Raw genomic sequence first — 11,442 nt, 5'->3', positions numbered from 1 at the left:
ATTCAGTAGGACTAAACTTTGAGCTCACTCAACGTTCGCGAAACGATGAGCTCTCACGATTTTCTTTATTGGACCGTACCTTTTTTTGGCATTCGGTTGTTGTCACTTTCTTGAAGTTCTTGATGTCAATTTAATGTCAAATGCACGTTTCAGTCGACTAAGAAGTAAATAAACCCAATTTTCCAAAATTCCCTGTAAATTAACACTATGGGCGCCGATGAAAAGGATTTTAAGGATTTCAAACTCCAACCTATGAAGTGCGAGTTAAACTTTTTGAGTAAATCCGATGGTTCGGCGATATTATCTCAAGGTTTGTACAAATGGTTTTTATCGCTTTATTTGTCGTTAAACCGGTGTTTAAGGCCCTAATAATAGTTAGGAGTACTTTTAGCAAGCTTTCCGTATTTAGTTTAATACTAAATTTACCTGTAAATGCGCTAAATATTGAAAAAATCGGCACTTAAAAAAAGTTGGGTTATAATATTAGTTGTTCTTTAAAATCGTTATCTATCGTGTTCCAGGAGACACAGTGGCGCTGGTGAGCGTGAACGGTCCCCTGGATATCAAAACTACAAGCCAGAGCATAGAGAAGTCAACTCTCGAGATATTGTACAGTAGCAAAGGTGGCAAACCATCAGTTGCTGATAGGTTTGTATTTCATTTGTATAATTTAATTACTGATATTTAATTACAAAATCTGTAGATTTCAAGTATAATATTGCGGTATCTTAATAGCCTAATTCTAATAAGAGATTACAACAATATCTATCAAGAGATCTACTCAAAATAAGGCACAAATCTTTTCAAAATTATTGTGAAATAGATGTTACAATGCATTATCATGGTGTTATGTTAGCTAGTCCAATACAGAAGTTAAGTGCTGCTATTAGTGTAATTAAATGGTTTTTAATGATGAATCCAATTTAATTGCAGATACAAAGAAAATGTGATCAGACAAACTTGTGAAAAGGCAATCTTGGGCAGTCTGTACCCACGCACCGGCATCACTGTCACCATACAAGAGCTAGAAGACTTTGGAGGGGTAAGAATGGTTGATTTAAGTGGTTTCACTACAGCCCGCAGTTTTGTGTGAGACAAAAATTTGTTAAAATACAAAATATCACAAAGTTGTGGACATAAATTGAGAAAAAGCTCTCAAGATTATTCTGAATTAGTATGATAACGAAAGAAGCTATAATTAGTCTTAATATTGACAAACCACAAACTTAGACTTCCCTTTGGTAAATTAGAGAGGGTTGAGCTCCTGTAGTGTAAGATTATTGATGAGTAAATAAGCACTTACAGGGCAGATATGTGCCATCCTAGATAGCATTTCACTTAACATCAGGCAGGTGCAAATGCGGTCTAATACCTGCCTTGTTCTGCATAAAAAAAATAGTTTTGAGCTTAACTTGTCAACTATCAGAAAGAAGAGTAGTAGATTTTTTTTATTAAACAACAAAAAACAGGCTGGCGCCTGGATTCCTAGTTGTTAAACATTACTTTTTCTGACACTTCCACTTATAAAACTTTTCTTTTTCTCCAGTTTCTCTCGTGCGCGTTGAACTGCGCGTGCCTAGCGCTGCTCAACTCTGGAGTAGCGATGCGTCACGTATTCGCGTGCGTGTCGTGCTCAGTTGACGCGCGAGGGGAGGTGCGGCTGGCCGGGCGGGGGGAGGCGGCCCAGCTCAGCTGCGTCTTCGATGGGGTTCACAGGAATTTGATCACTTGTGAGTATTTTTTTAAGGGTTTTTATCAACAACAAGGAAGCTCGAGGAAGATTCAGGCCGATGGTGGAAGCGAGCCTCACCCAGAATCCTCAACCACAGGAGCTGGATATTTTACTACCGACTGCCGGAATACAATGCTGTTAACATTACTACTACTTTAGTAGTAGATGGTGCTAGCTAGGCGGACTTAAAACAAGTGCACCCACAGATAAAACCGAACAGAAAAATCTTTTCCCAGGGCGGATTCTTTCCTGGTAGTTCCTATCGTGCGCCATTGGCGTATCTAGAGCAACTTTTCAGGGGGCCTGGCTTCTGAGTTGGCCACGAGGCAGTCTAATTAGTAGTTACTTATCATGCTTGTGTGAGTGAGATATGACATGCTAGGGTCGGCGCCACTTTGCCAATCGGTAGTACGTACGAAAGCACAAGGCGGCTAGTATTCAAGGTATTTCCTGGTATACTCTGGTCTTAAAGCACGTAGAATTTTGTCCAATGACCCCAAGCTACCCATCCTTATCGCTCGCGCGTAATTATATTGCTGTCGTGACTGTGCGACGGGCGCCCGCAGTGAGTGTGCGAGCGCGACAGCAACTTAATTACGCGCGAGCGATAAGGATGGGTAGCTTGGGGTCATTGGACAAAATTCTACGTGCTTTCAGACCGGGCTTTAGTTCTTGAACTGCGCGTGCCTAGCGCTGCTCAACTCTGGAGTAGCGATGCGTCACGTGTTCGCGTGCGTGTCGTGCTCAGTTGACGCGCGAGGGGAGGTGCGGCGGGGCGGGCGGGGGGAGGCGGCCCAGCTCAGCTGCGTCTTCGATGGGGTTCACAGGAATTTGATCACTTGTGAGTATTTTTATAGGGTTTTTATCGACAACAAGGAAGCTCGAGGAAGGTTCAGGCCGATGGTGGAAGCGAGTCTCACCCGGAATCCTGGATATTTTACTACAGACTGCCGGAACACAATGCTGTTAACATTACTACTACTTTAGTAGTAGATGGTGGTAACTAGCTAGGCTTAAAACAAGTGCAACCACAGACCAAACCGAACAGAAAAATCTTTCCCCAGAGAGGGTTCTTTCATGGTATAGTCTGGTCTGTGAGCACGTAGAATTTTGTCCAATGACCCCAAGCTACCTATCCTTATCGCTCGCGCGTAATTATGTTGCTATCGCGCTCGCAGACTCACTGCGGGTGCCAGTCGCACAGTCGCGACAGCAATATAATTACGCTAGGGGTCATTGGACGAAATTCTACGTGCTCACAGACCGGGCTTTAGTTTCTATCGTGCGCCATTGGCGTATCTAGGGTAATTTTCCAGGGGGGGGGGGGCCCTGAGTTGGCCACGAGGCAGTCTAATTAGTAGTTACTTATCATGCTTGTGTGAGTGAGATATGACATGCTAGGGTCGGCGCCATTTTGCCAATTGGTAGTAAGTTCGAACGCACGAGGCGGCTAGTATTCAAGGTATTTCTTAGCAGTTCCTGAACTGCGCGTGCCTAGCGCTGCTCAACTCAGACGTAGCGATGCGTCACGTGTTCGCGTGCGTGTCGTGCTCAGTGGACGCGCGAGGGGAGGTACGGCGGGGCGGGCGGGGGGAGGCGGCCCACATCAGCTGCGTCTTCGATGGGGTTCACAGGAATCTGATCACTTGTGAGTATTGTGAGCAGTTTCTACAAGGTTACAAAACCAAAGTGGAGACAAGACGAGACCAGAGGAGATGTGCGGCGAAATTGGCAGTTTATTTCCACCAAAGCGGAGCGGAGAGGAGACGAGGGGATAGGATATGTGAGCTATGCGTTGATGTCAAATATGTCAGTCAATTGCTGTCTACGAATCGTATGACGCTTTAGTTTGTGCGCTGCTGTCAAATTCTATAATAAAAAGTCCGCGCGAACATCTCTTCACTCCGCTCAATCCATTTCTATCAAGGCTGAGCGGAGAGATGTGGAAGTAATAAAATTTGATCGGTTATTTAAAACACATTTTGCCTCTGCTCCTCTTGGTAACCGGGCCTAAGGCTGCGTTTCCACCAGAGATGTGCGAGGATGCGTAGCAAGGTATGTGTTTGTAAAGAACCAATAGAATCACTTCATTTACCGAGGCGAGGTAACCGCACACCTCTGATGGAAATGCAGCCTAATGCGCGCTAAACTGCGCGTGCCTAGCGCTGCTCAACTCAGGCGTAGCGATGCGTCACGTGTTCGCGTGCGTGTCGTGCTCAGTTGACGCGCGAGGGGAGGTGCGGCGGGGCGGGCGGGGGGAGGTGGCCCAGCTCAGCTGCGTCTTCGATGGGGTTGACAGGAATTTGATCACTTGTGAGTATTTTTATAGGGTTTTTATCGACAACAAGGAAGCTCGAGGAAGGTTCAGGCCGATGGTGGAAGCGAGCCTCACCCGGAATCCTCAACAACACGATATTTTAATACCGACTGCCAGAACACAATGCTATTAACATTACTACTACTTTAGTAGTAGATGGTGGTAGCTACCTAGGCGGACTTAAAACAAATGCAACCACAGACCAAACCGAACAGAAAAATCTTTCCCCAGAGAGGATTCTTTCATGGTAGTCTGGTCTGTGAGCACGTAGAATTTTGTCCAATGACCCCAAGCTACCCATCCTTATCGCTCGCGCGTACTTATGTTGCTATCGCGCTCGCACACTCACTGCGGGTGCCAGTCGCACAGTCGCGACAGCAATATAATTACGCTAGGGGTCATTGGACGAAATTCTACGTGCTCACAGACCGGGCTTTAGTTTCTATCGTGCGCCATTGGCGTATCTAGGGTAATTTTCCAGGGGGGTCTGGCCCCTGAGTTGGCCACGAGGCAGTCTAATTAGTAGTTACTTATCATGCTTGTGTGAGTGAGATATGACATGATAGGGTCGGCGCCATTTTGCCAATCGGTAGTACTATCGAACGCACGAGGCGGCTAGTATTCGAGATATTTCCTAGCAGTTCCTGAGCTGCGCGTGCCTAGCGCTGTTCAACTCAGGAGTAGCGATATGGCACGTGTTCACGTCCGTACCAGAGCGTCGATGTGACGTCACGGTTGTATTAACATTGTTGTTATAGTGTCAGACTAAGGTAAGATCGTGGTAGCTGGTCAGGCGGACTTAGAACAAGGCCCCTTTTAAGCACATATCGTGCGCGTTGAACTGCGCGGCCCACATCAGCTGCGTCTTCGATGGGGTTCACAGGAATCTGATCACTTGTGAGTATTTTTTTATCCATTGGCTTGTCTAGGGTTATTTTCCAGTTCCAGTTTGATAGTATGTAAATGATGATAAACTGTGTAAAATTACTATTTCTAAGATTTTCTGGGGTGGGCCCTAGACCATTCTGGGGTGGACATCAGCTGCGTCTTCGATGGGGTTCACAGGAATTTGATCACTTGTGAGTATTTGAGCAGTTCCTGTATGGCCGAAAGAAAAGTGGAGACGAGAGAAATGTGCGGCGAAGCTGGCAGGTTATTTCCACCAAAGCGGAGCGGAGATGAAATGAGCGGAAAGGATACGATATGTGAAACTAGTCAGTCTATTGCAGCTGCTGTCTACGAATCGTATGACGCTTTCGATTGCGCGAGGTGCGGGGAAGAAGGCAGCGGGGAATGAGGTGCGCGTAGCCGCCTGCTCCGCTCGAGTCCGCTCGACACATCTCTTCTCCTCTCCGCTTGATTCATTTCTATCTAAGCTGAGCGGAGAGGAGTGCGCGTGCCTAGCGCTATTCAACTCGGGAGTAGCTATACGGCACGTGTTCACGTCCGTACCAGAGCGTCGATGTGACGTCACGGCAGCCTTGTGCGCAGTTAACATTGTTGTTATAGTGTCAGACTAAGGTAAGATGGTGGTAGCTAGCTAGGCGGACTTAGAACAAGCCCTACTACTTGGCGCCATTTTGCCAATCGGTAGTACGTACGAAAGCACAAGGCGGCTAGTATTCGAGATATTTCCTAGCAGTTCCTGAGCTGCGAGTGCCTAGCGCTGCTCAAGTCTGGAGTAGCGATGCGTCACGTGTTCGCGTGCGTGTCGTGCTCAGTTGACGCGCGAGGGGAGGTGCGGCTGGCCGGGCGGGGGGAGGCGGCCCACATCAGCTGCGTCTTCGATGGGGTTCACAGGAATCTGATTACGTGTGAGTATTGTGAGCAGTTTCTACAAGGTTACAAAACCAAAGTGGAGACAAGACGAGACCAGAGGAGATGTGCGGCGAAATTGGCAGGTTATTTCCACCAAAGCGGAGCGGAGACGAGCACAGAGGAGACGAGAGGATACGATATGTGAAATGCGTAGCTATCAGCTGTCAGTCTATTGCAGCTGCTGTCTACGAATCTTATGACGCTTTCAATTGCGCGAGGTACGGGGAAGAAGGCAGCGGGGAACGAGGTACGCGTGGCCGCCTGCTCCGCTCGACACATCTCTTCTCCTCTCCGCTTGATTCATTTCTATATAAGCTGAGCGGAGAGGAGTGCGCGTGCCTAGCGTTGTTCAACTCAGGAGTAGCGATCCATATCGCTACTCCTGAGTTGAACAACGCTAGACGTGTTCACGTCCGTACCAGAGCGTCGATGTGACGTCACGGTTGTATTAACATTGTTGTTATAGTGTCAGACTAAGGTAAGATCGTGGTAGCTGGTCAGGCGGACTTAGAACAAGCCCTACTACTTGGCGCCATTTTGCCAATTGGTAGTACCTACGTTCAAACACACGAGGCGGCTAGTATTCAAGGCGTTTCCTGACAGTTCCTGAGCTGCGCGTGCCTAGCGTTGCTGAATTCTGGAGTAGCGATGCGTCACGTGTTCGCGTGCGTGTCGTGCTCAGTTGACGCGCGAGGGGAGGCGCGGCGGGGCGGGCGGGGGGAGGCGGCCCACATCAGCTGCGTTTTCGATGGGGTTCACAGGAATCTGATCACTTGTGAGTATTTTTTTTTCCATTGGCTTATCTAGGGTTATTTTCCAGTTCCAGTTTGATAGTATGTAAATGATGATAAACTACCCTAGACCATTCTGGGGTGGACACGGCCCACCCGACCCTCGCACTATATACGCGCATGCAACAACGAAGAAGTTCTTGGCCTGCATCTACTCTCTACACTCACCTGATGGAAAGTGATAATCAGGCCGAAGGTGGCGAGCTTTACCCGGGATCCTCAACCACAGAGAGGCACTGAGGCGGTTCTTTTCTTGGTTCTTAGTTCCTATCGCGCGTCGTCGGCGTATCTAGGATAATTTTTCAGGGGGACCTGGCCATGGGGGTGCGATTAGTTGATACTTATCATGCCTGTGTGAGTAAGATATGACAATGAGGGTTTTCGCGAATGAAAGATCCGCTAGATGGCGGGACGTGGATGTGCGGTCTGACTGCTGCGTGATTGGTGGATTTTGACATATCTGTCAATGTCATGTCAAAAATAACCAATCATGCAGCATTTGGACCTCGCGTCTACGTATTGCCATCTGGCGGATTTTTCATTCGCGAATACCCTCAATATTGAGCAGAATTGTGGAAATATTATCCAAGTCTAATTGGTTATTCAAAATACACTGCACCGCTCTTGGAAACCGGGCTTGCGCGTTGAACTACGCGTGCCTAGCGCTGTTGAACTCTGGAGTAGCGATGCGGCACGTGTTCGCGTGCGTGTCGTGCTCAGTTGACGCGCGCGGGGAGGCGCGGCGGGGCGGGCGGGGGGAGGCGGCCCACATCAGCTGCGTCTTCGATGGGGTTCACAGGAATCTGATCACTTGTGAGTATTTGTTTAGGGTTTTTATCAACAACAAGGAAGCTCGAGGAAGATTCAGGCCGATGGTGGAAGCGAGCCTCACCCGGAATCCTCAACAACACGATATTTTAATACCGACTGCCAGAACACAATGCTATTAACATTACTACTACTTTAGTAGTAGATGGTGGTAGCTACCTAGGCGGACTTAAAACAAATGCAACCACAGACCAAACCGAACAGAAAAATCTTTCCCCAGAGAGGATTCTTTCATGGTATAGTCTGGTCTGTGAGCATGTAGAATTTTGTCCAATGACCCCAAGCTACCCATCCTTATCGCTCGCGCGTAGTTATGTTGCTATCGCGCTCGCACACTCACTGCGGGTGCCAGTCGCACAGTCAATATAATTACGCTAGGGGTCATTGGACGAAATTCTACGTGCTCACAGACCGGGCTTTAGTTTCTATCGTGCGCCATTGGCGTAGGTATCTAGTGTAATTTTCCAGGGGGGTCTGGCCCCTGAGTTGGCCACGAGGCAGTCTAATTAGTAGTTACTTATCATGCTTGTGTGAGTGAGATATGACATGCTAGGGTCGGCGCCATTTTGTAAATAGGCAGTACGTCCGAGAGTGAGATATAGATATAGTGGGTTGGCGCCATTTTGCCAATCGGTAGTACGTTCGAACGCACGAGGCGGCTAGTATTCGAGATATTTCCTAGCAGTTCCTGAGCTGCGCGTGCCTAGCGCTGCTGAATTCTGGAGTAGCGATGCGTCACGTGTTCGCGTCCGTACCAGAGCGTCGATGTGACGTCACGGTTGTATTAACATTGTTGTTTTAGTGTCAGACTAAGGTAAGATCGTTGTAGCTGGTCAGGCGGACTTAGAACAAGACCCCTTTTAAGCACATGTCGTACGCGTTGAACTGTGCGTGCCTAGCGCCCACAACCCTAATTTGCTTGTTTTAATTATGATCTATTGATAAGATCGATAGGCATGTATGTATGTCCGGGCATGTAGTGATCCAACTCTCACTTTGCTCATTTTTGGTGGCTATGCCCACAACCTTTTTCGAGGGTTGGATCTGCGCCTGCTATGAGTTGGCCTTGGGGGGTGCGATTAGTAGTTACTTATCATGCTTGTGTGAGTGTGATATAATATGACCTGCTAGGGTCGGCGCCATTTTGCCAAAGCACGAGGCGGCTAGTATTCAAGGCGTTTCCTAGCAGTTCCTGAGCTGCGCGTGCCTAGCGCTGCTCAACTCTGGAGTAGCGATGCGTCACGTGTTCGCGTGCGTGTCGTGCTCAGTTGACGCGCGAGGGGAGGTACGGCGGGGCGGGCGGGGGGAGGCGGCCCACATCAGCTGCGTCTTCGATGGGGTTCACAGGAATCTGATCACTTGTGAGTATTTTTTAGGGTTTTTATCAACAACAAAGAAGCTCGAGGAAGATTCAGGCCGATGGTGGAAGCGAGCCTCACCCAGAATCCTCAACCACAGGAGCTGGATATTTTACTACCGACTGCCGGAATACAATGCTGCTAACATTACTACTACTTTAGTAGTAGATGGTGGTAGCTAAAGCCTGGTCCGTGAGCACGTAGAATTTTGGCGGCCCACATCAGCTGCGTCTTCGATGGGGTTCACAGGAGTCTGATCACTTGTGAGTAGTTTTTTATCCATTGGCTTATCTAGGGTTATTTTCCAATTCCAGTTTGATAGTATGTAAATGATGATAAACTGTGTAAAATTACTATTTCTAAGATTTTCTGGGGTGGGCCCTAGACCATTCTGGGGTGGACATCAGCTGCGTCTTCGATGGGGTTCACAGGAATTTGATCACTTGTGAGTATTGTGAGCAGCTCCTATACGGCCGAAAGCAAAGTGGAGATGAGAGAAATGTGCGGCGAAGCTGGCAGGTTATTTCCACCAAAGCGGAGCGGAGAGGAGACGAGAAGAGAGATGTGAGCTATGCGTAGTCGTCAGCTGTCATTCTATTGCTGTCTACGAATGGTATGACGCTTTCGGGTATGAGAGGCGCTGGGAGAACGTAGCGGAGAAATTATTTAGAATCAAAATATAGAAAAATAAGTCCGCCAGATACATTTCCTCTCCTTTCTGCTCGATCTGTTTCCACTGAAGCTGAGCGGAGATATTTGGAAATAACGATCTAATTGGTTATTCAAAGCACATCTCTTGTCTGTGCTTCGCTTGGAAAACGCTCCGTGCTGCGTGCCGAAATTCTAGAGAAGAAATTCGTCCGCCTGACACTATGCTCCGCCCCGCTTTGGTATTCATGGCTAACATCAACCTGGCTGCATCTCACTTAACATCAGGTGCGATTGCGGTCAAATACATGCCTTGTCTTGCATAAGCGATTGTTTGAGTGCTTTTAAGCGATTTTGTGAAAAATATTATTGGCAGGTAGTTGCTAATTGCTCATAAGATAGGCCCCCTTAATTTAATTTATTGTCCGTGGTGCAAAATCTTTTCTTGAAGGTTTTAAACCTTTGTTTGTCACCTGTCATCCGCTTTGCAATGGAGGGAAGTCGAACCTTAATTTCGAACTCCTCCTATGTTCTTCTGATTAATTTCGTTGCGGGTCCAATGACAGTTTAACTTTCCCCCGGGACAAACTTGACCTTCATTGGTTGGGTTTTTGTGCCGGTCAAGCTGTAGATCCTGGCTACACAGGAGTTGCAGTGGTGGGAACGAGAGGTGGGAATAGTCCCGTTGTCTTGCATAAAAAAAAAACACTACCTTGTTCCAGGTTTCTCCGAAGGCACGTACAGTGAAGGCACATACTTCGAAGCGGTGGCCAAGTGTCGCGCAGCCAGCGAGGTCATCTTTGCATTCTACAGGGACGTCGTCGCCAAGTACTCCCGCGCTATATGACCCGAGATGAGAAGGGAGGCAGCTGGCATGTGAGCGAACTTTTGGTGAAGTGCTGGAACTAAAATGTGAGGATAGAATGTTTGTGGGCCCAATGACGAATAGAATTAAAGAAAAGAAAGAGATAGAGCGCATTCATATACAGGGTGTCCCAGAATGGGTGAATCAAACTGCTAGGGGAGGTAGCTCTACTAATGTATTATCACTAAAAATATGAAAAAAAAAAATTGAGTTCGGATTTTTTTTTTAAATAATGTGCTCTAAACTCGAAATCTTGTCATTATTTTCAAAAGTTTGTTTACAGATAAACGAAGCGATCATGTACAATTAATATTAGTAAGAAAAAAGTACAAATAAACTCCAAACGCAGCAATTATAGCCAGATACTTAGGCAAAGCTGATTTATTTTCACTTTTTCAAAAACATTTTTTTTGTGTCCTTATGCGCTTTATTTTTGTTCATATTTTTTAGGGATAGTACATTATTAGAGCCACCTCCCCTAGCAGTTTTATTCATCCATTCTGGGACACCCTGTATTATGTGAAAGCGCTCAAAGACTACCTCTCTCTCTAAATGTAGTGAGATATAAGTCAGTATAACCACAGAATAATAATAAGTACTGTATAACTTTTGATAAGTTAAGTATTGAGATGGCTACTAAGTTGAAAATCAATAGAATATTTTCACATTTTTTAATTTCCGTTACAGTGTTTGTAATAAGTAAGTAATACTAGTTTTGTTTCTAGTAGGTAATTGGTTATTTTGTCATCCACCTCAGTATCAGCCTTAACTTTGAATTTTGTACTATGTAAATGGACTTGTTACTTTATTTTACAATTTCCAGAGATTGTGATAATGTGCGATTTATCTATCTACTTATTAGAATTTAAGAATGTTAGACATTTATGTTTAATAATAAAGATACAAATTGTAATAGAAAATTTCATTGTGCATGACCTTATTTTAAAAATCCATTTTTATGTCTATCTTAATCTTCATTTTTTTACCTTAAAATTCTGTGTAAAACAAGTTACACGGGTGGAGCCGTAGGCATGGAAGCTACAAACCAATATTATTGACGTTAAAACCATTTATTGGTGCCAGTT

The 11,442-nt window shown here is 46.3% G+C and overlaps 1 protein-coding gene across 2 annotated transcripts; it reads left to right on the top strand.

Moving 5' to 3' along the window:
- Positions 1–126: 126 nt before the first annotated feature.
- On the top strand, positions 127–10,422 carry Rrp46 (exosome complex component Rrp46). Of its 2 annotated transcripts, XR_003655920.1 has the most exons (6): positions 127–310; positions 522–648; positions 934–1,042; positions 1,547–1,730; positions 2,390–2,573; positions 10,215–10,422. XR_003655920.1 is itself a non-coding variant. In XM_028305007.1 (5 exons), the coding sequence occupies exons 1-5, from the start codon at positions 208–210 to the stop codon at positions 10,337–10,339; spliced, it is 648 nt and encodes a 215-aa protein (XP_028160808.1). In that variant the 5' UTR covers positions 127–207; the 3' UTR covers positions 10,340–10,422. The 2 variants fall into 2 exon arrangements, 1 of the variants encoding a protein (XP_028160808.1); XM_028305007.1 differs by lacking the exon at positions 2,390–2,573.
- Positions 10,423–11,442: the final 1,020 nt, after the last annotated feature.

This window comes from Ostrinia furnacalis, unplaced genomic scaffold, assembly GCF_004193835.3.
Source record: "Ostrinia furnacalis isolate ACB-3 unplaced genomic scaffold, ASM419383v2 OfSCF1632, whole genome shotgun sequence".
In the NCBI taxonomy this organism is placed as follows: Eukaryota; Metazoa; Arthropoda; class Insecta; order Lepidoptera; family Crambidae; genus Ostrinia; species Ostrinia furnacalis.
Note: the sequence above shows the minus strand (reverse complement) of the source record. Positions and strands in the feature narration are given on the sequence as shown.

Coding starts and splice junctions, on each gene's coding strand:
- Rrp46 (XM_028305007.1), top strand. CDS start 208: ATGGGCGCCGATGAAAAGGATTTTAAGGATTTCAAACTCCAACCTATG. Junction 649..933: donor AAACCATCAGTTGCTGATAG/GTTTGTATTTCA, acceptor ATTTAATTGCAG/ATACAAAGAAAATGTGATCA. Junction 1,731..10,214: donor TCACAGGAATTTGATCACTT/GTGAGTATTTTT, acceptor ACCTTGTTCCAG/GTTTCTCCGAAGGCACGTAC.